The sequence below is a fragment of the Mirounga angustirostris genome, unplaced genomic scaffold (assembly GCF_029215605.1).
Source record: "Mirounga angustirostris isolate CCGP_5_RB_7025 unplaced genomic scaffold, mMirAng1.0.hap1 SCAF_4, whole genome shotgun sequence".
Lineage (NCBI taxonomy): Eukaryota > Metazoa > Chordata > Mammalia > Carnivora > Phocidae > Mirounga > Mirounga angustirostris.
In genome coordinates, this window is record NW_026991712.1 from 145,095,313 (window position 1) to 145,115,870 (window position 20,558).

The 20,558-nt window shown below is 35.8% G+C and overlaps 1 protein-coding gene across 2 annotated transcripts in view; it reads right to left on the reverse strand.

The window, feature by feature from the left end:
* Window positions 1–20,558, reverse strand: part of PRKAA2 (protein kinase AMP-activated catalytic subunit alpha 2) — a 70,039-nt gene that overhangs the window by 18,683 nt on the left and 30,798 nt on the right. For both annotated transcript variants that reach the window (XM_045897605.3, XM_064589066.1), the window contains exons 2-6: window positions 19,678–19,819; window positions 6,171–6,264; window positions 5,120–5,264; window positions 3,406–3,493; window positions 1,782–2,006 (exon numbers count right to left, since the gene is read on the reverse strand). In XM_045897605.3, coding sequence (XP_045753561.1) covers window positions 1,782–2,006; window positions 3,406–3,493; window positions 5,120–5,264; window positions 6,171–6,264; window positions 19,678–19,819 — 694 coding nt within the window. The remainder of the gene's footprint in view (window positions 1–1,781; window positions 2,007–3,405; window positions 3,494–5,119; window positions 5,265–6,170; window positions 6,265–19,677; window positions 19,820–20,558) is intronic.

Sequence of the window (20,558 nt, forward strand, 5' to 3'; positions counted from 1 at the left end):
GCCTGCTTCTCCCTCTGACCTTCCCCCCTCTCATGTACTCTCTCTCATTCTCGCTCTCTCAAATGAATAAATAAATCTTAAAAAAAAAAAAAAAAAAAGAATGAATAACTCACAGGAAGCATATCTAATTTTCTTTCTAAGGAAAAGCCAATTAAGTGACTGAGGCACCTAGCTGGCTAGGTCAGTAGAACATGTGACTCTTGACCTCGGGGTTGTGAGTTCAAGCCCCATGTTGGGTGTAGAACTTATTTATTAAAAAAAAAAAGAAGAAAAAAAAAGTACTGTGAACACAAAAGGTTTTTTTCCTGCTAAGTGCATTTCCATAACTAAAGTTGGTACTAATTTACAATTACACATTTATTTTATGCATGAGGCCTGTAGCGCTTAAGAAAGGCTGGGAGAAGAAAACAGTGTACAAATGCAAAAAGAATCAGCCCCTTCTTGCAGTCTAAGAGATTGGCAGCAATCGCATAAAAAACCATGTCATCGTTTAAACATTCCAGGAGTCATAGGTCTCTAAACAGCCATTCTGGCTTATGAAGATAAGAGGAGAGATTCTGGAAAGATGGCAAAAGAATGTGTTTGTAAATGAATAACTGATGAAATGTTAGGTAAGAACAAAAACCCTCTAAGAAACATAACCTGATAAGAGTAGAAGGCAATGAATTATTGTGGCTTGTGTGTGCTATATAAAGGTCATATTCACAGTAACACCAGCCACTGCAAGTTCCAAAGTTTCTCACATAACAAGAAATCCTTCACAGTGCTAGCAGCTATTTTTGGATTCAAAATCTTAACAAAACTTTTAATGCTTTATTTCATCAACCATATGTAAAATACATAAAACTCAGTCTGTATTATGTATAAAATTTATTCAAGTAGTTTCTCAACATATACTACATTTGTGGGCCATCTAGCATTGTGTGTACTAAGGTGAGCAAGACACTCTCTCTACCCTTATGGAGTTACAATTTAGGACTGGTGAAACACGCACGGAGTAATAATAGCTACATATGAAATGATAAATGAAAAAATAAAACCATAAACCAAATGTGGAAATCACGAAAGTGGAAGCAATTAACATTGCCTAGGGGAATCCGAATTGATTTCACAAAGGAGGTCCTATGTAAGCAGAATTTTATTTTATTTTATTTTATTTTTTAAAGATTTTATTTATTTATTTGAGAGAGAGAGAATGAGAGAGAGAGAACACCTGAGAGGGGATAGGGTCAGAGGACAAAGCAGACTCCCTGCCGAGCAGGAAGTCCGATGTGGGACTCGATCCCGGGACTCCAGGATCAGGACCTGAGCCGAAGGCAGTCGCTTAACCAACTGAGCCACCCAGGCGCCCTGTAAGCAGAATTTTAAAGGATGAACAGAAATCTGTCAGGTCAAAAAAGTCAGAAATGGCATCAGAGGCAGTAATATAAATTAGAACATGAAGGCATAAAATATATGCTATGTTTGAGGAAGAAGGAAAAGCTGAGTGTAGCTGAAGCACTGGTACCAATGGGTGCAGTGGTGAGTGCAGGAGTGAGACCTCAGGAGTAGGAAATGGAGCCTCATTAGGAAGGGCTTCAGAGGATTTGCTACCTCAAGTAAAAAGTATGGGAAACAACCTGAAATATTTAAAAGATGAGTGACATGATCAAGTTTGTGTAAAAAGGAAAGCAAAATTCCTATACAGTAAGTATTACAGAGTCTAACATAAAGCAGGCACTCAATTAGTGGTACTATTAATACTATAAAATGTACATAACAGTAATGAAAAGAAGAATCACCTTATATCTTTGATGGTCGCTCGTTTCAGGGGGTCAACCTGCAGCATATGCATCAAGAGAGTGGCAACAGAACGATTGAGATATTCTGGGATATAAAAAACACCCCCTCGGATCTTCTTAAATAACGTAGGTACATGCTCATCATCAAATGGGAGGGTGCCACAAAGAAGGGCATACAAAATAACACCACAGCTCCAAATATCAACTTCAGGACCTGCATACAATCTAAGAAAAAAGATGACAACACAAATCTGAAATGCAAGTGCCACTTTTTCTCATCCACGTATACCCTGCTTCTATATACACATGGTATAGACTTGGTGTATATTGATTTGCAAGCCTTTAATGAAGTCCATGGCCACACCCCAACACTCAATGCTTGTTCACCATAGAGAATCGGTCTCAGCAATTACTATTCAAGTTTTCCAAGAGGAAGTGGTACTTTTCTTTATTTGTCACAAACTCACTGAACCTACTAATTGACTAATTAAAAAATATAAAACTTACTATGGTTGATTTTTTTTTATGGAAACATCAAAGTAAATGACCATAAACTTGAAAAAATAATACTATAGTGTTTAGGCTAAATCCTTTTACCACAAAACTACAAGAAAAAAAATGCATATAAAATTGAATTTTTATCCCTGACATGCCTATTTTAAAGGGTATTTGAAACATTAGAGTGCCAAACTAGTCCTGCAGCAATCTCTTTGACACTATTTGTCCTGTATCACATTATCCTGAGTGTGACTTTCATTCTAATCACTTGTTAGGTTAGCTCATGGGACTAAGATTAGCTTTGCTCCACATAACCTATTCCTGGAATATTATTCCTTTTTTCTCTGACCTTTCTGCAGTATTAAAATGCCTCTGATACCCCACTGACAAACTCAAACCTGGGTCTGAGGTAACAAAGTGAATCTCTACAATTCCAATTAAAAGAATACAATCCATTTCAAAAAATTACTGTCCATCATTTATATCATTTGCTGTGCTTATCCAAACTCCTATACCTGCTCCTTGCAATAATACCTTTTCTTTATTTTCTCTCAGAGAATTCTGTTAACTTTTTAAATCAGACATTGGTCACTGTAAAAAAAATCTTTGGTTTACCACTGCAATCTGTATAAACATTTTTTGAATATACCAATGAGTAAGTTCCAATCTCTACTTATACAGTTTAATTTCATGAAATGACAATACTGTCCCTGAAAACCCTCATTCTTCTAAAGACAAAACATAATACTCTATATAGTATCTTATAAAAGAATATGTAAATTATTATTTAAGTACTATGTCTGGTAAGAAAATAACAACACTAGCTTGAATTTAACAAATGCTTTCTCTTATCTGTACTTTTCCAAAATGAAGAAAATCAAGATTTGTTTCAGTCATTTTTTTAATGGAAGAACTCTTTAAATATACTCATAACAAAATCTAAACCAAATGTTTAAAAAAATTGTTTCATATAACTATTTTCTCTTCAATAATGGAAAAATTAAAGGGATAATTTGTTCCTATTATGTTAACAGTCTCATCCTCTGAATAGAATATATTTTAATTAAATGTTATTAGAATGAACAAAAGATTATAAAGAGCTTACTCTCCACTGATCTATTATTACCTGCCTGAGATGACTTCAGGTGCTGCATAATTTGGAGATCCACAACTAGTTCTCAGAAATTCACCATCTGACATCATATTAGACAATCCTGAAAATAAGAGCAATATTTACTTTGTGCTAGATATTTTTAAAAGTAGATAAATGCATGAAGAAAAATGTCAAGTCTTCAATGTTCTATATATCATATTTTGTAATTATTTTAAAACAGTAGAAAGCACTTGAGAAACTAGAAGACCATTTCAGAGCACTTACACTCTAACAAAAAAGATAAAGCACATCGTGTATGATTAGAATTAAATTCCTTCACGTGGGATGCCTGGGTGGCTGTTGGTTGAGCATCCTGACTCTTGGTTTCGGCTCAGGTCATGATCTCAGGGTCCTGGGATCGAGCCCCGTGTTGGGCTCCATGCTCAGCGTGGAGTCTGCTTGGGATTCTCTCTCTCCCCCTCTTCCCTGCCCTTCCCCCACCCCCATGCTCTAAAATAAATAAATCTTTTTTGAAAATGTTGATTCACTTCACAAATACGAGGTTATTCTAAACTGTATGAACTTTTCCAAACATAAAAGCATCAAAATATTATTTACCCATTTCTACAGTTGAAAGAATGAAATAGAGACCATTACTTTTTATCCTGTGCTTTCAAAGCCTTTTAAAAAAATCTCTAAGTATTGGGGCACCTGGGTGGCTCAGCCGTTAAGCGTCTGCCTTCGGCTCAGGTCATGATCTCAGGGTCCTGGGATCGAGCCCCACATCGGGCTCCCTGCTCGGTGGGAAGCCTGCTTCTCCCTCTCCCACTCCCCCTGCTTGTGTTCTCTCTCTCACTGTGTCTCTCTCTGTCAAATAAATAAATAAAATCTTTAAAAAAAAAAAAATCTCTAAGTAGAAATCAGGCTCCAATTTATAAAGATTATGTTCCAAAAGCTTTTAATTTGGAAAGCTTTAATTCAACGTAGAAAAAATAATCTACAGAACCAAAAATCTAGTTGAACTATCATACTAAGGAGTTTTGCAATTTAGAGAAGGAAGAGAAACAGGGAAACTAGTTTCCTAGTTTTTAGATTAAAGACAAGGTACAGGCAAAAATTTTAAATAAGCAACACTGAACTCTGGCACATTTCCATCTCTCTTTCTATAACCTCTCACTTCCTAATCCTTTTGCCAAACACCCTACTATGGTACTCTTTCCAGGTATGTTTACCCCAGAAAGTGTTTGGTGCATTTAGATTTACATTTTGTTTCTTGTTTCTTTGTTTTACTCCTGACAAAAACTCCTATTCTTTTTAGCAAATGGTTAGATTCTACCCTGAAATCCACCCTTGATCAAATCAGAAAGACTGTAAGTCTTCAAAATTGCATGCAATTTTCATGTATTTCTCTTTAAGTGCATTCATCAAGGGAAGTGCCCATATTTTCATTAGATTTTCAAAGGAGTTTGTGACCCCCCCATAAAAAAAAAAAAAAAGACAGTTAAGTTTTCCTTTAGGAGGAAATGCAGATTAAATGGATTTACCTTGAAACTGGCCCTCTAAACTTCTCTAGAAGCATGTGCATTTTTAAAATTGTGTTTAAATGAATAGAACAAGCATTAATCCCTTTTTTCAAGGTACAGGATTTGTGAAGTTGAAACTGCAAGTTCATATTTCTTTAACAGTTGCTACTGACACACTTTAAAAGGCAACTAGTACATTTCTGAACAACCTTGGAGTTACATACCAAAGTCAGCTATCTTGGCATTCATGTGAGCATCCAACAGCACATTCTCTGGTTTCAGGTCTCGATGAACCACCATATGCCTATGACAGTAATCCACAGCTGATAGAATCTGCTGAAAGAGCCGCCTTGCTTCCACCTCTTCAACCTAGCAAGTATAAAAGAAGCTGCACTAAGAATATTTGGGACATGTACACAGCAAGAGTTTTAGTTTCATAATCAGCCCAAATGTAACTGAGCAAGCTAATTAGAATCAGGCTAGAATTCTCAACAAATCAGACAAACAAACCAAAAACTTGCATTAGAATTCAACATGTAAATTAACAAAGCTCTTCTTTGCTGCTAGGCAGTAAGATTTAATTTTCAATTAATATTACTAAATGTGCACCATGTTTTAGGCAATCAAGTAAAACATAATGTAAAACAGAATTTATGTGAAAGTGCTAAGAAAAGGAAATCCTTGAAGCTTCAACATAATGTTATGGAACAGATTTTTCACTCTGAAAAGCACTGACATTATGTTGGCAATTAAGTGGAACATGTTCCCTAAAATCAGTATTTTGAAAGGTTGTTTGTTTGGTTTTTTTTAAGATTTTATTTATTTATTTGAGAGACAGTGCAAGAGAGCAGGGGCAGGGGGAGGGGGAAAAGCAGCCTCCCCTCTGAGCAGGAAACCCAACACAGGGCTCCATCCCAGGACCCTGGGATTATGACCTGAGCTGAAGGCAGAAGCTTAACCGAATGAGGGACCCAGGTGCCCCAAAAGGTATATTTTTTTAAAGATTTTATTTTTAAACAATCTCTACACCCAATGTGGGGCTCAAACTTACAACCACAAGATCAAGAGTCGCATGCTCTATCAACTGAGACTACCAGGCGCCCCTTGAAATGTGTATTTTTTTAAGAAAGAAAAGATATCTAATATTCTGTATCTTTTATTGGGCTTTATTACAGAAGCAACCCTGACTTTGAAGATATCTTTGTGGTTTGCTATTTCCTACTACCCTCTTTTTTTAGCTTAGGGGCTTATTGTACTAGATAGTAAGTTACTCACCCGGCCATGTTTACAGATGTAGTCAAATAATTCACCACCAGACACATATTCCATTACCATAAAAAAATCTGTTGGAGTGCTGATCACCTGGTATCTTTTTTGTAAATGAAAAATAAAAAATGTTAGTTTTTTAAAAAATCAAGCTAGTCTATTATTGCTACAATTTTATATTCCAATGTTTTATAATATCTTAAGATGGCAACAAATTATGTTATCAAAACAATCACAGAGCTATAAACACAGCTTTAATAAATTCTCTGCTTTCTGAGGCTTATGGACTTTTCTTCAGATCCTCCCTTTCATGTTTACAAAATCTTTGGAATCCTTTATTCTTCAACAACTAAGCATTCATTTCTCCATTTAAACAAAAAAATTTTTTACAGTCTATAGAGATCAGGTATCATATTTAAACATAAGTTAAAAATATTCTTGTTAAGCCTAAATGATACCACAAGAGATTTAATCAGCAAAATGCAGAAAGTGGTCAAACGACCCTTTCTTCAACAAATAAAATGTGAGAAAAGTAAAAGGGGAAGGGAAGCTATAGATTAATAGTAAATCAAGACACAAACTGACCTATTATACTACAGAGACTTGTTTTGATTTTTTTTTAAGATTTATTTTAGAGAAAGAGAGTACGCATGCGCACCCAGGGGGACGGGCAAAAGGAGAGCGAGCGAAAGAATCTCAAGCAGACGCCACCCCAGTGAAAGCCCAACACTGAGCTGGATTCCAGGACCCTGAGATCATGACCTGAGCTGAAACCAAGAGTTGGATGCTTAACGACTGAGCCACCCAGGAACCCCAAGACTTATTTTGATTCTGACTCCAACAAACCAATGAAACAAAGTCTGAATACTGACTGGATGGTTGATATTATTATTTTAATTTTTTTAGGTGTGATAATGAACTGTGCTTGTATTACTAAAAGGGTCTATGTTTCAGAGTAGATACTGATGAGTTTGCAGAATAAAATCATAATATTTGGGATTTGCTTCAAAATAATTTGTGATGGGGGAAGTGGGAAGAAGAAGGTAAAACAATACACTGGCAACTGCTGAAGCCAAATGACAGATACTTGAGGCTTCATCATTTTGCTTTCCTATACATTAAAAACATTCCATAGTGGGGCATCTGGGTGGCACAGTCAGTTAAGCAACCAACTCTTGGTTTAGCTCAGGTCATGATCTCAGGGTCCTGAGATCAAGCCCCACATCAGGCTCCAAGCTCAGCATAGAGTCTGCTTAAGACTCTCTCTCTCTCCCTCACCCTTTGCCCCCGCCACTGCCATGCTCTCTCTCATTCTCTCTCAAATTAATAAATATTTTTTTTAAAGTTCCATAGTAAAAAGTTAAGTAGACAGATGAATGTATTTTTTTAAATTTACTTCTAGGCACTCAAAGCTGAGAACATTAAAAAGTAAGAATCTAAGCTCTATTTAAAAAAAATTTTCTTAAAAGACAACTTCCCCACATATTTCCAATCTTACCAAAGTTCTGAAAACAAGTTAAATACAATTATTAATGTTTTAACTGAAGGTTACATTTAACACACATAAATGAACAACTGACTTTTTAAATAGTTTGCTTTGTTTATAAAAGATTATCTATAATCTAGTTGATTATAAGCAATATCTCTAACTTATACTGAGTTACTATTTAGGAACACTAAGTATAGCTGTGCAGTTTCTGCATGGCTTATAGGCGCCCAGTGAAGGCACAAGCAGGAGCTGAAAAGTGGCCCTGATGGCACCCTTTAGAAGGTATCAGAAGCAGGGGACCTTTCTGGTAAATTAGTCCACCCAGATGGGGTACTTTTTATTAATGTGCACAATAGCAACTATGTGCTACATGGTGGTTTTGGTTACTATTAAAGAGGAAAGAAAAAATGGCCAGGTCATTGGTGATATAACTACATACTATACATTTTAAGAAAAGACACATCACGTATAAACACTTGAAAAAAGTAAAATATTAAAGCTATAGTATGAAAATGATTAAAGAGTTTCAGAAGAAATATTTCTAATAGCAATCTTTAGTCTTTGGGATGAAAAATGACAAGGAACTCACTTTATATAAAATAAACTAATATAACTGAGGAATAAGGTCGAAATTACTTCAAATAAACTATGAAAAGGGAATTTTACCTGAGAACTCCAGAAGAAATGGTTCTATAAAAGCAATCTTACCAGGCACCAAAGTCTAATTGAAAAAAATGAATACTGTGAAGCAGGAGCACCTATTCACCTCACTGTAGGCTAATCTGATTTATTAACAGAATTCTCCATCACTTTTCTGCTCTGCTACATCTTTGGGGCATACGAGAAAAAAAGTGATGAAATTTTAATATATTTAGCTGCTGATTCTTCCAAGTATATCACAGGTCTTCAGTGGATACTGTTGGATTGAACTACTTCATGAAACCTCTAACTCCACAGCAGCCACTGTCCATATCAAAGGCCAATCTAAATCAATGAAAACCCAAACCAACATTATGAGTACTTACCTTGTGCCAGACACTGAGCTATTAAATAGTGACATTTACTATTTGTTGAAAACCTACTTGTATTGCACTTGATGAGATCAACAGCTCCTCCTTCTACTTGAGGAGCCTACAGTCTATTCAGGAACACACATATTAGACAAGTATTCTTTTCAAAATATGAATCTGTTCTTCAGTAGTCTCCTAATCAAAAATCTTCAGGGGGGTTCCCATTGCTCTTAGGTCCTGAGTGAATGAGGCCCCCTCCTGAGTCTGTACTGTCTCCTCTTTGATTCCCATCACTGCAGTGCACTATTTCTTTCTTTCATTAGTTGTACTGCACTTCCTTCTGCCATGGCATCTTTGTATAAGCAGCTTCTGCTAACCTGAATCCCGTACCTGACCTGTACTCCGCACTTTAACAGTCTACCAGTCATCCTTTCTAGCTCTGCTTAAAGGTCACTCCTTTAAATCCAGGTCAGCCCTTTTTGCTTTCACAGAATCACTCCCTTAGCTTCAGACCATGTGCCTCAGTTTGTGATTATACAGTTAGTGTGCACCTAGCAAAGTATCTATAATGAAGTAAGCATTTAAGTAAATATATAAAGTAGCACTTTTAAATAATGTGAGCAGCTTGGAGCCAAAACCAGAATAATCTGAAACAGAAATTATAGCAACATTACAACAAAAATTCAATGAATAAAATGTCAATTAACTAGCATGAGGCCAAGAAAAAAGGAAACATGATTTTCAAAAGAAAGAAATCCTAAGAAAACAGCTTCATATTGGGACTTAGGGGAAAAGGCCAATTCCAGGATTATATTTTTCTATCTAGCCAAGTAAGTCAAATTTTTGTGCCCTCCAAAATAATCACATTGAGGCATTATAAGAGATTCAATCATGAAATTCATATATTTAATACAACAGAAGAGTAAACTAACATGCTTTAAAATTTTTTTTCAGAAAAAAGTATTTCTAATTAATCAAAATAAATTCAAGTATCCACAAAAACCTCAAGCATTCTCCAGCTGACCAAGTTATATGTATTTCTAGGCAATATCCAGTTAAATAGCATATAGAAGTCAGGAAAAATCTTTCCAAAGTTAGGCAAAAGTCAATATTCATGAGTACGCCTTTTTGATGGTTATATCCATAGAGATTTCAAAACATTATTTATATAGCTGCATATACAGAATAATATTTTTCTTTATTTAGAAGTCAGTTATTAAAGAAATGTAGTAATCATTACCCTTGGTTCATGGCACCTGTCTTTATTGGTCCTTGAATGGCCTACTTTTATTTAATTACTATTTGTAATACTATAATAAGCACCTACAAACCCATCACCCAAACAAAAAACATAGGACCTCAACAATACCTCCATCTAACCATACGTGCAGTCATCTTCCCCCTCCCACTGCTTCCCCTCAACCAAGTTACCCATCATCCTGAATCCCCTTCCTGCTTCCCTTGCTTTCTCCTTTATACAGTTTTATTTATATATGTATATACATATGTATCCCATTGTCTTCATATATATGTAAAATTCATACTCTTATGTATATTTTTATTTTAATTGCTCTTAGCTTTAAAAAAGGGTATCAGGTGGGGCCCCTGGCTGGCTCAGTCAGTTAAGTGTTGGACCCTTGATTTCAGGTCAGGTCATGACCTCAGGGTTCTGGGATTGAGTTGTGTGTCAGGCCCCACTTCCCCCTCAGCAGGGAGTCTGCTTCAGGATTCTCTCTCTCCTCTGCCCCTCCCCCCGCTTGTACGCCCTCTCCCTCTCAAATAAATAAATCTTTTTTTTTTTTAAGATTTTATTTATTTATTTGACAGAGAGAGACACAGCGAGAGAGGGAACACAAGCAGGGGGAGTGGGAGAAGGAGAAGCAGGCTTCCTGCTGAGCAGAGAGCCCGATGCGGGGCTCGATCCCAGCACCCTGGGATCATGACCTGAGCCGAAGGCATACGCTTAACGACTGAGCCACCCAGGCGCCCCAAATAAATAAATCTTTTAAAAAATAAAAAAGAGTATCAGGCTATATGTAGTATTTTGGGGCCTGTTTTTTTGAGATTCATCCACACTGTTGTGTTTGCTAGTTATCTGATGTGACCATTGTATAATATTTCATTGTATTTATTGATCTACTCTCCTTTTAACAGAGAGGCTATTTATTTATTCATCCAATCTACCACTGGAGGGTAAATTGTTTCCACATTTTGCTATTATAATAGTGCTGCTGTAAACATTCTTACGCATGGCAAGATTTTCTCAATATATATCTATGAGTGGCATTGCTGAGTCATAGTTCATGTGACTGTCCAATTGTAAGAGCTAATGCCAACTATTTTCCAAAAAGATTTTGGCAATGCTAAAATCTTTACAAAGTTTGTGGATTTATATATTCTCCAACTCCTGCAAAACGCCATACACATTTCTTATTAAATGCTCACTCCGATATTTTGCCCATTTTTATCAACTTGATCTTGCTTTATTTATGCATGGATATACAGAATAAATCAGTATCTTTTCTAACATTCTAGAGTATAAGATTATTAGTATGCCTTGATTATTAGCTTCATAAAAAGTATACGTTTTCAATCAATTCACACTGAGTATGGCTTTCATTTTCTCTGTAAAGAGATCTGTATATATGTCTAAAAAATAATAGCCTTAAAAAATGTATGTGTATATACCCATGCAATACTATTATCATGCATAAATTTAACAAATCATGAATGTCATCAAATACCCAATCAGGTTTCCTGATTAGCTTATAATGCTTTTTTGGTTTTTAATATTTTGATTAAATTAGGATCCAATTATAATCCATACACTGCAATTGACTGATATATCTCTTATGCTTCTTTTAATTTATAGGCTGCTCCTCCATCTCTGTTTTTTTCTTTTCATGCATTATTTTGTTGAAGGAGCTGGTTGGCTTGTCCTGCAGAGGATTCCATGGTCTCATTTGGTTGATCCATCCTTTATGGCAACATAATGCGCAATTTATAACACCCTCTTAGATCTAGAGACTAGATCAGATTTCATTTTGACTTTTATTTTCCTTTGAAAGACTAGATGGTGCTGTGCACCTCCAAGCAAAGGCCTATAATATCTCTCTTTTTTGAGAAATTAGCAGCCATTGCTGATCAGATCCTCAATTTATTAATTCACAAGAAAATTTTAAATGCTGGCCAATTTGCATAGTCTAATAATATATTATGATCTAAAGGAAATCCTCACTCAAAACCTCGTTCCTCAAAAACTCCACTGTCTCTGAAGTGCAGGCCATCAGATTACACACCCAATACCCTTTTTTTGTTACAGTCATCAATCTAACTCCCCACTCCCTTTCATTCTGACTTAATGTCTTTTTCCCCCATTGCTACTGTTGTACATGATATACACATGGGTGATCTGTCCAATACATGGCCTCTAATTTCCTTGACCTCCTCATCCTCCACCACACCCAGCCACTCACTCCGTGGTCATACACCATCAAACACTAACTCTTCCAATTATGCACTGGATTCCTTCCTCTCACCTAACTAAAGGACTTGGTTTCTACAATTAGCTTTTCTTTCTCCTGTATCAGTCTCTCCGTCTTGACCAAATTATCCCCTTTGGTGTACAAGCATTCTATAATATCTTTCATCTTAAAAAAACAAACCCTGTTTAGACCCCACATTTCCTCTCATTATCACTATTTCTCTTCTCGCCTTTTAATAAAATTTCTGAATTGTCTATTATAACTAACTCTCCTTTTTCAGCTCAAATTCTCTCCTAAGCCCCTCAAAACAGGATTTTGCCTTCATCATTACAATTAATTGGCCCTTTTCAAAGACACCAGCAGCCTCCACCTTGCCAAATCTAATGGGTCAATTCTCAGTCTCATCTTACTCAATATTCAGCAGTATAAGGAACAGTTAATAATCTCTCTTTCTTCAAATATATTCTTCACTTGGCTTCAGGATAGCATATTCTCCTGGTTTCCTCCAACCTCTTTTAACTGTTCATTTTCATTCTCCTTTGCTGGTTCCTCCTCATCTTGGACATCTTAACATCATTATGCCCTAGAGATCAATCCTTAGATTTCTTATTTATCTATACTCTATACCTGGTGATCTCATCCAGTCTTAGGACTTTATTTTTTTTTAAGATTTCATTTATTTTTTAACAGAGAGAGAGACAGCAAGAGAGGGAACACAAGCAGGGAGAGTGGGAGAGGGAGAAGAAGCAGGCTTCCCGCAGAACAGGGAGCCCGATGTGGGACTCGATCCCAGGACTCTGGGATCGTGACCTGAGTTGAAGGCAGATGCTTAACGACTGAGACACCCAGGCACCCCAGTCTTAGGACTTTATAAATATCTTAACTACCATCTATATGCTGATGACTTCCAAATTTCTCTTTATCTTATGCCTGTCCCCTTAACTCTGGAGTCATATATTTAATAACCTATTTATATCTCTACTTAGATGCCTAATAAGCATCTCAACATCATAAAACCAATATCAAATTCTTGATACCACCCTCCAACACCCCACACCTCTAACTTGTTCCTCCTATAATTTTCTCCATTTCACTTAATAGCAAATCTATTCTTTTATTTGCCCAAGCCAGATAACCTTGGAGTCAATCAATGCCTTCTCTTCTTTCACAGCCCACATCTAATCTCTAAGCAAATGCTGTTACCCTACCTCAAAAGTATATAGAGAAGATGCTTACTTCTCAACACCCTCCAGATTATGCTCTATTCTAAGCCACCAACTCTTTTACCCACAATACTGCAGTTGACTCCTAATTGGTTTCCCTGCTTCAACATAAGTCAGGTCATATCATACCTCTGACCAAAACTTTCTAATGGCTTCCCGTCTGGCTCAGAGTAAAAGCCAAAGTCCTTATAATGGTCTATAATACCCTACAAAATCTGGCTCCCTTTTAGGTCTCTGTCTTCATCTCTTAGTCCAATTCCCCCTAGATCACTCTGTTCCCTTGATCTCTGGCCTATATTTCCACCTCAGAGCCTTTATATTTACTGTTCCCTCCATTTGTTACTTTCCTCCTCCAGATAATCTGCATGGGATATTCCCTCACCTTTTCACAGTCTAACTTAACAATATATTTTACTAACATAAGTTTTATTATCTATCTACTCACCCCCCGCCACTACACACACACACACGTGAACAGAAGCTCCATAATAGCAGATTTTGTTGTCATGTCATCTTTTTGTTTGCAGATATATCCCAAGTGACTCAGTGGTGCCATTTGCTAAATGAAGGGATGAACAAGCTAACTTTCTGGCCTTGTTTTCCTCCATTTCCCTACACATACTATATGTTCCCAACACGCCATGTTCTTTACACTTACATTATTTTGCTCTTGTTGTCCTCATAGAACCATGAGGACCTTGTTCAAATGTCACCTCTTTACTTACACATGCTATAAGTAATTAGTAAATGCCTACTACTGTACTAGGTGCTAGGGAGATAAAGATGATACCTAACATCTCCATTTAGATCTAATGGGATTCTCAACTTAACATGGCCAAAACAAGTATGCTTAATATCCACCTATACCCCAACATGACTCTCCTCCATTCTTCCTATCTCAAAAAATAGCCTCATTATCAGCACCTAGTTGCTCAAGCCAAAATCCAAAATTCCAGTTGCGCAGGCCAAAAAAAAAAAAAAAAAAAAAAATTCCTGTTACTTTATTATCCTCAGTAACTCATTAACTTTACCTACAAAATATATATTGAATCCATAGATTTCTCTCCCCCTAGACCAGTGGTATCAAATAGAACTTTCTGAAATAATAGAAATGTTTTATATAGCCTCTTACAATAGCCATTAGCCACACATTGCTATTAAACACTTGAAATATGGCTTGCTTGACTAGAGAATTAAATATTTTAATTAATTTAAATTTATGCTACATGTAGCCAATGGCTACTACACTGGACAGCACAAATCTAGACTACCACTTTGATTAAAGCCACCATAATCCTAATCTCTTAGCTGGACTACACAACAATAGCTTCTTAACTGGTCTGCATCCATTTCTGCCCCCATACCCATTCTGTACTATAGTCATATCATCTCACTAGTTGGCTAGATCTAAATAATCTTTCAGGTCTTAGCTCAAACTTAACCTCCTCAGTGAGGCCTTCCCACAACTTAATCTGAATTAACACTTACTCCTTGCTAGTCACAACCTAGAACAGCACTACCTTTCATTCTCCTCAAAGCACTTATCACTGCCTAAAGTAATCCTGTTACTTTGCTTACTCAGTATCTAGAACTGCTAGATAGCTCTAGAACAGAAGCTCTGTAAGGGCAGAAACCTTGTCTTTCACTATCATATCCCCAATGCCTACAGCAGTTCCTATTAGATAGCAGGTACTCAGTAAAAATGTGTTAAATAAAAGAAAAAACAAACATAATTCCTGCTTCTAAAGAACTTGGTCTTGTGGGAGATACTAATGCAAACAAATTAGCAAGTTCAAAGTAATGTCAAGGGCTTTAGAAAGGCTGACTACTGTGGTACAGAGAGGATGATGCCTAACAGACTTACAGAGTAAACAGGTTTTCTGGAGATAACCACCTGTAAAGGCTAAAATCTAAATGGTAAATTGGAATTGGAAGGGAGGTGTAGAAAAAGCTTTCTAAGTAGACGCAATAGCTGAAGGACAACAAGCAAAAGAGGATGGTGACAATAAAAGCAGAAAGAAATAGACTAAGATTATTTAGGGCTAAGAGCTGCAGAACTCAATGATTGATTATATATAAAAATGAGGGAAATGGAATTAAAGACGATCCCTAAGTTTTAGGCTTAGAAAATTGCATGAATGGTATTTTTGCTCAAAACAAAACAAAAAACAGAACAGAAAGAAGTTTGGGAAAGAAAGAAAAGTTCAAGTTAGTTTCAGATGATTCAATGACTTCAGAATGGAAACATCCAATAAAGAGTTCAATAAGTGTGTTCAGGATTCAGGAGAAATATCTGGCCCAGAAATATAGTTTGGGAAATCTTTAGCACAAAGATGACAAATGACAACCATCGTAATAGATGGGGTCACCCAAAGGTGGTTCACTAACATTACACTAGCTCACAACGCTGACATGCATCAATATTTAATGGCCATGAAGATGAAGAGGCCCGTAAAAGAAAGTCTTAAGACGACGAAAGATTCAAAGAAGCAAATCAGAAGACTGTGATGTTATAGAAACCCAGAGAATACAACATTTCAAGGTGGTGGTGGTGAACAATGTTAAAGAGCTGTCTATAGGTTGAGTAAGATAAAACTTTAAAAAGTAAGCAGGCAAAACCAGCTCTACCAAATAAAGTACTGATTTTCTGATTGGTTAAAGTGAAGTTCCCTAAGAACTATGGGGTGCGGGGGGAACAAAGACAAAAATCTTATCAACAAATTCTAGTTCATGGGAAAGTTTGGAGTTTCCTTTGAATCCTGTTTACTCTTTTCAATTTTCTCCCAGTGGGATTTTACAATTTGATTTAATAGAGAAATCATGCAATAAATATCCTACATTCTTGGTTTTTGGTTTTCAAGCTTTACTGCTAGAGAAACTAGAGGCCCATTTTGTAACAAGGGAACTATTCTTGGCAGTTAGTCCAAGACTGCACAAAACAAACAAAACCACTAAAAGGATTAGGTTTCTCTCCCTGTTTAAATCACTAACACTGTTAGAGGCTATGTCAATTAGCTTGTTCTATAGCAAGGATACATGAGTACTTTTTCTTTTTTTTAATTCAGTCCACAATTGAAGAGGCAATCTGGCTGAATGGATTAAGCCCAAGGCTGGAAGCCAGAAGATTTAAACATTATATTCACCTCTGCTAATTACTTTCTGATCAACCCTGAGAACGTTCTACATCTCCCTCACAAAACAAAATAGCAAATAATTAAATAATTCTAAACCAGAATAAGATAATTAGCCAAACCAAAATTTGAAATTATAATTAGAGAAATGAAGGCAAAAAAACACTGGTAGATATGACATCAAAAATAAGCTTTTAAATCCTCATGACAGTTGCAACTGCTTACTGACAAAATCTGATTTGTGTTTGTAGGAACACAACAGGAACTAGGACTCATACCCTAAGTGGGCAAAATTTCTCTGGGGTCTTTCAGGCTGGCATTCTAAAAGGGATGAGGTCAAGGAACAAGGCAAATACAGAGATCTCCCCCTTCACTCTCATTCTGGCATGTGACACTTTTAGTCTGGCTTCCCAGCTTTCTCCTCTTATAGGAAGTGGCCGCTCAGTAAAGGAAGAGCAAAAAGATTTAGCTTAGAAGCCACTCAGTAACTAGAATAAAGTCATTTATCAGCATGGAGTCAAAGTTATTTATGAACTATTTCAAGTAGGAGAAAAACAGTTAAGAATCATGAAAGTGGACTGAAATATCAGCTTGTAGGTTATCTATTCCTACTTCAGGCCAATGCTCATCAAATACCAGGCATTGTATCAGTGCAAACACATCCCCACTTTAAAATTAAGGAAAATTAAGGAAACAAAGAATATGAGAGGTGAGTTACCAAGCTGGTAGATGGCATTTTAATTCTTATGCTAATCTTAAAAAACCTGCATATACATATTCTGGATCATCTAGAATGTAGGTCCTAGACGATAAGCTTGTAATCAATCATGCACTGCCATGTTATTTTAGAGACCTCATTTCTTGTTTATGTCGATGAACAAGTGAACTTCACGTGAAGATGAAAGGACACTGACGCTCACTGTCAGAATGCACATTTCATGGTAACAGTGTGAGACCTGAGTCATCACCGCTACCCAACAGCAGACCAAGGCCCTCCAGAAAAAGCCTTCCTGAAGTTAGGCACATATTCATATTGTTGGTAAGATGCACGGAACATACCAATTTGCAACAGTTCACTAACAATAAATGTAGCTAGTATGAGTAAAGACTAAATGCATGTTCCCAATCCCAGCAATAATAACTAGATAAGCCACTCATTTAAGGATTTCAGGAATGCTCCTATATTAGTTTCCTACTGCTGCCATACTTCAAATTTGGTGGCTTAAAACAACCAAATGTATTACCTTGTAGTTTTATAGAAGTCTGACAGGTCTCACTGGGCTAAAATCAAGGTTGGCAGCAAGGCTCTAGAGGAAAATATTTGTATTTTCCAACTTTTAGAGTGCCTGCATTTCTTGGCTCATGGCCCTCTTCCTCCATCTTCAAAGTCAGCAACAGCCAGTTGAGTTCTTCTCACATTTTATCACTCTGCCCTCGCTTCACTCTCAAATCTCTTTCTCTGAGTCTTCTGACTCCCTCTTTCACTTTTAAGGACCACTGTGATTACTACTGGCACACCCAGAAAATCAAGGAAAATCTCCCTATTATAAGATCAGCTGATTAGCAACTTTAAATCCATCTAGAACTTTAATTCCCCTTTGCCATGTAATATAACATATTCAAAGATTCTGGGGATTAGGATGTCTTGGGGGAGGGGGGGCATTAATGAGCCTAGCACAGCTACTATGCTAGCCTTGTCGTAAGGCAAATAATGTACCTCTGGAGATTATCAAGTTGTTCCTTGTTAACACGGACATCCAAAGACTGCTCACTAACAAAGTTTAGGCTAAATATAATGTCTGATTACAATGAACTAGCAAACAAAGCCTCAAAGACATTAACAATGATTTTTTTTACAATATACTCATATGAACAGGCTTTCTCTTCAATATTATTTGAATCAAAATATAAATATGGATGTCCTACTATTAAACTAACAATGATTTGGTTTTTGAAAAACACCATATTCATCACAGTATACTATAGATACTACTTTGAATTTCTTTAACTTCATTGTCTTATATTTAAATTGTGAATTTATCTTGGTTTCATAATTGTGTCAAAGCTATAAGCATATGGAGTTTATTACACCGAATTGTTTCTGTATACTTAAGTAACAATATACTAAAAATAATTAACTCAAAACCAGGGATCCACAAATTTATTTTTTCCTTAAAAGGAATTCATATAACTTTGTTTTGAGAAAGACTGGAGTACTGGAGTAAAGCATTAATAGCATGGCATTTGGAGTCAGACATGAACTCAACTACCAGCTCCACAACTTACTGGCTCTTTGATCTTGGACACGTTGCTGATACTCTTTAGATATACAATTTCTTTATTTATTAATTGAAAACAATACCTACCCTATACGCTTATCATGAGGATAAAGTGAAATTATATATGTAAAATGCTCAACGCAGCTCCTAGCCACTAGCAGGTACTCAACAAGATTAATATTTATTTTATAAAACTCTATCCAAGCTTTAAGATAAAAAGTAAAGACAATTTTCAGTGGTTAGTGTATTATGTTTTCTCAGTAAATATTAAACTACAACTTTAAATGATTTCAAAGAATACTGTTACATACTCAATACCTACTTTTTCTAGCTCTAATCAATTTTAAATTATTTCTCTTTCAATATAATTAATCAGCTTTATCAATCTCTTCATATTATCTTTTAAGTTTGTAACTTGTCCTATCAAAAAAAAAAAATCCACCTGCCTTCCTAAGAGCTCTGCTATCAGTAATCACAGTAATTATTGCAGTTTTGCAAGTAATATACACTAGTGGATAATATTAAACAGTTACATTTTACCTTTTCCAAAAGAAATCACTGTAATGTTAATGAAACGAGACTAGAAAAAAATTATAAAATGAATCTAGGAACATCAAAGTCCTAAATGCCCTTCAAAGTGAATACTAGAGAAGAGTCAACTTCCAAGGCTGCATTCATCAGTTGAAAACAGTACCAATTTTGAAAAACTGACTTTTAATTATAAACTAAAAGTATGCAAGAAAGGATTGATGGAGGTTAAATGAATTAATACTTGCTGAATATAAATATTAAAGATTTATACTTTCATAAAAAGTTAACTAAAGATAATTATTTGTAAATTCACAGGAAATATTTCAAGACAGTTTCTCTTTTGCATTATCAGGTACAAAAATACTTACAGTTTGATAATATGAGGATGACGAAAGAGTTTCAGATTTTGAATTTCTCGTTTTATTTTTCCAACAACATCTAAACTGCGAATCTTCTGTCTATTTAAGATTTTAACTGCCACTTTATGGCCTGTCAATTGATGTTCTCCAACTAAAGAAAAGAAAAGGAAAAAACGTGCTGTCACAGCAACATAATCATTTATTCATTCTTCCTTCCACTAGAACCCCAAATCTCTCTACTCATATATACCACTTTTATGTCATTTATTGTATAGAACTTAAGTTTTTTTTACTTGTTTCTTCTACTAGAGTATGCACTCCTTGAGGAAAGAAACTGCATCTTGGTCTTCTCTGTATCCTCAGTACCCAACAGGAGATGTTCATTAAATATTTGTTGAAAGGATTACTGAATTCTATATTACCACAAAAAAATAACCAAATGTGGAACATCTTTTGGATAGAGCAGACTTCACTATGTTAATCTCTTTATTTCTTCATTTCTGGTTAATGCTAGTCATTGTATTATAGAAGAATAAATGATTGCTGTAATAAATTAAAAACCCATAACTGGTTTAATTGTTATTTCATCAGAAAATATACATATAGCCTTTATTTTATGTATTTCTTTGCCTTTTCCATAAAGCCTTCCTATTTTCCCCTATTTAATGCGATCTCTACTTCTTTCAAACCCTTATGTTTACAAAGCTCATGTATCATTTATCATTTTTAGGCTATTGTAAACATTTGTGGTTTTAACAAATCATAGGACATGAGCTATGAGCTCATACCCACCCCCACCTTGAGTAAGGCAGTCAGCACTCATCTGACTCTCCCAGAAGTACATAGCACAGTATTTTGTACATAATACATGCTAAATATATGTTGCATTA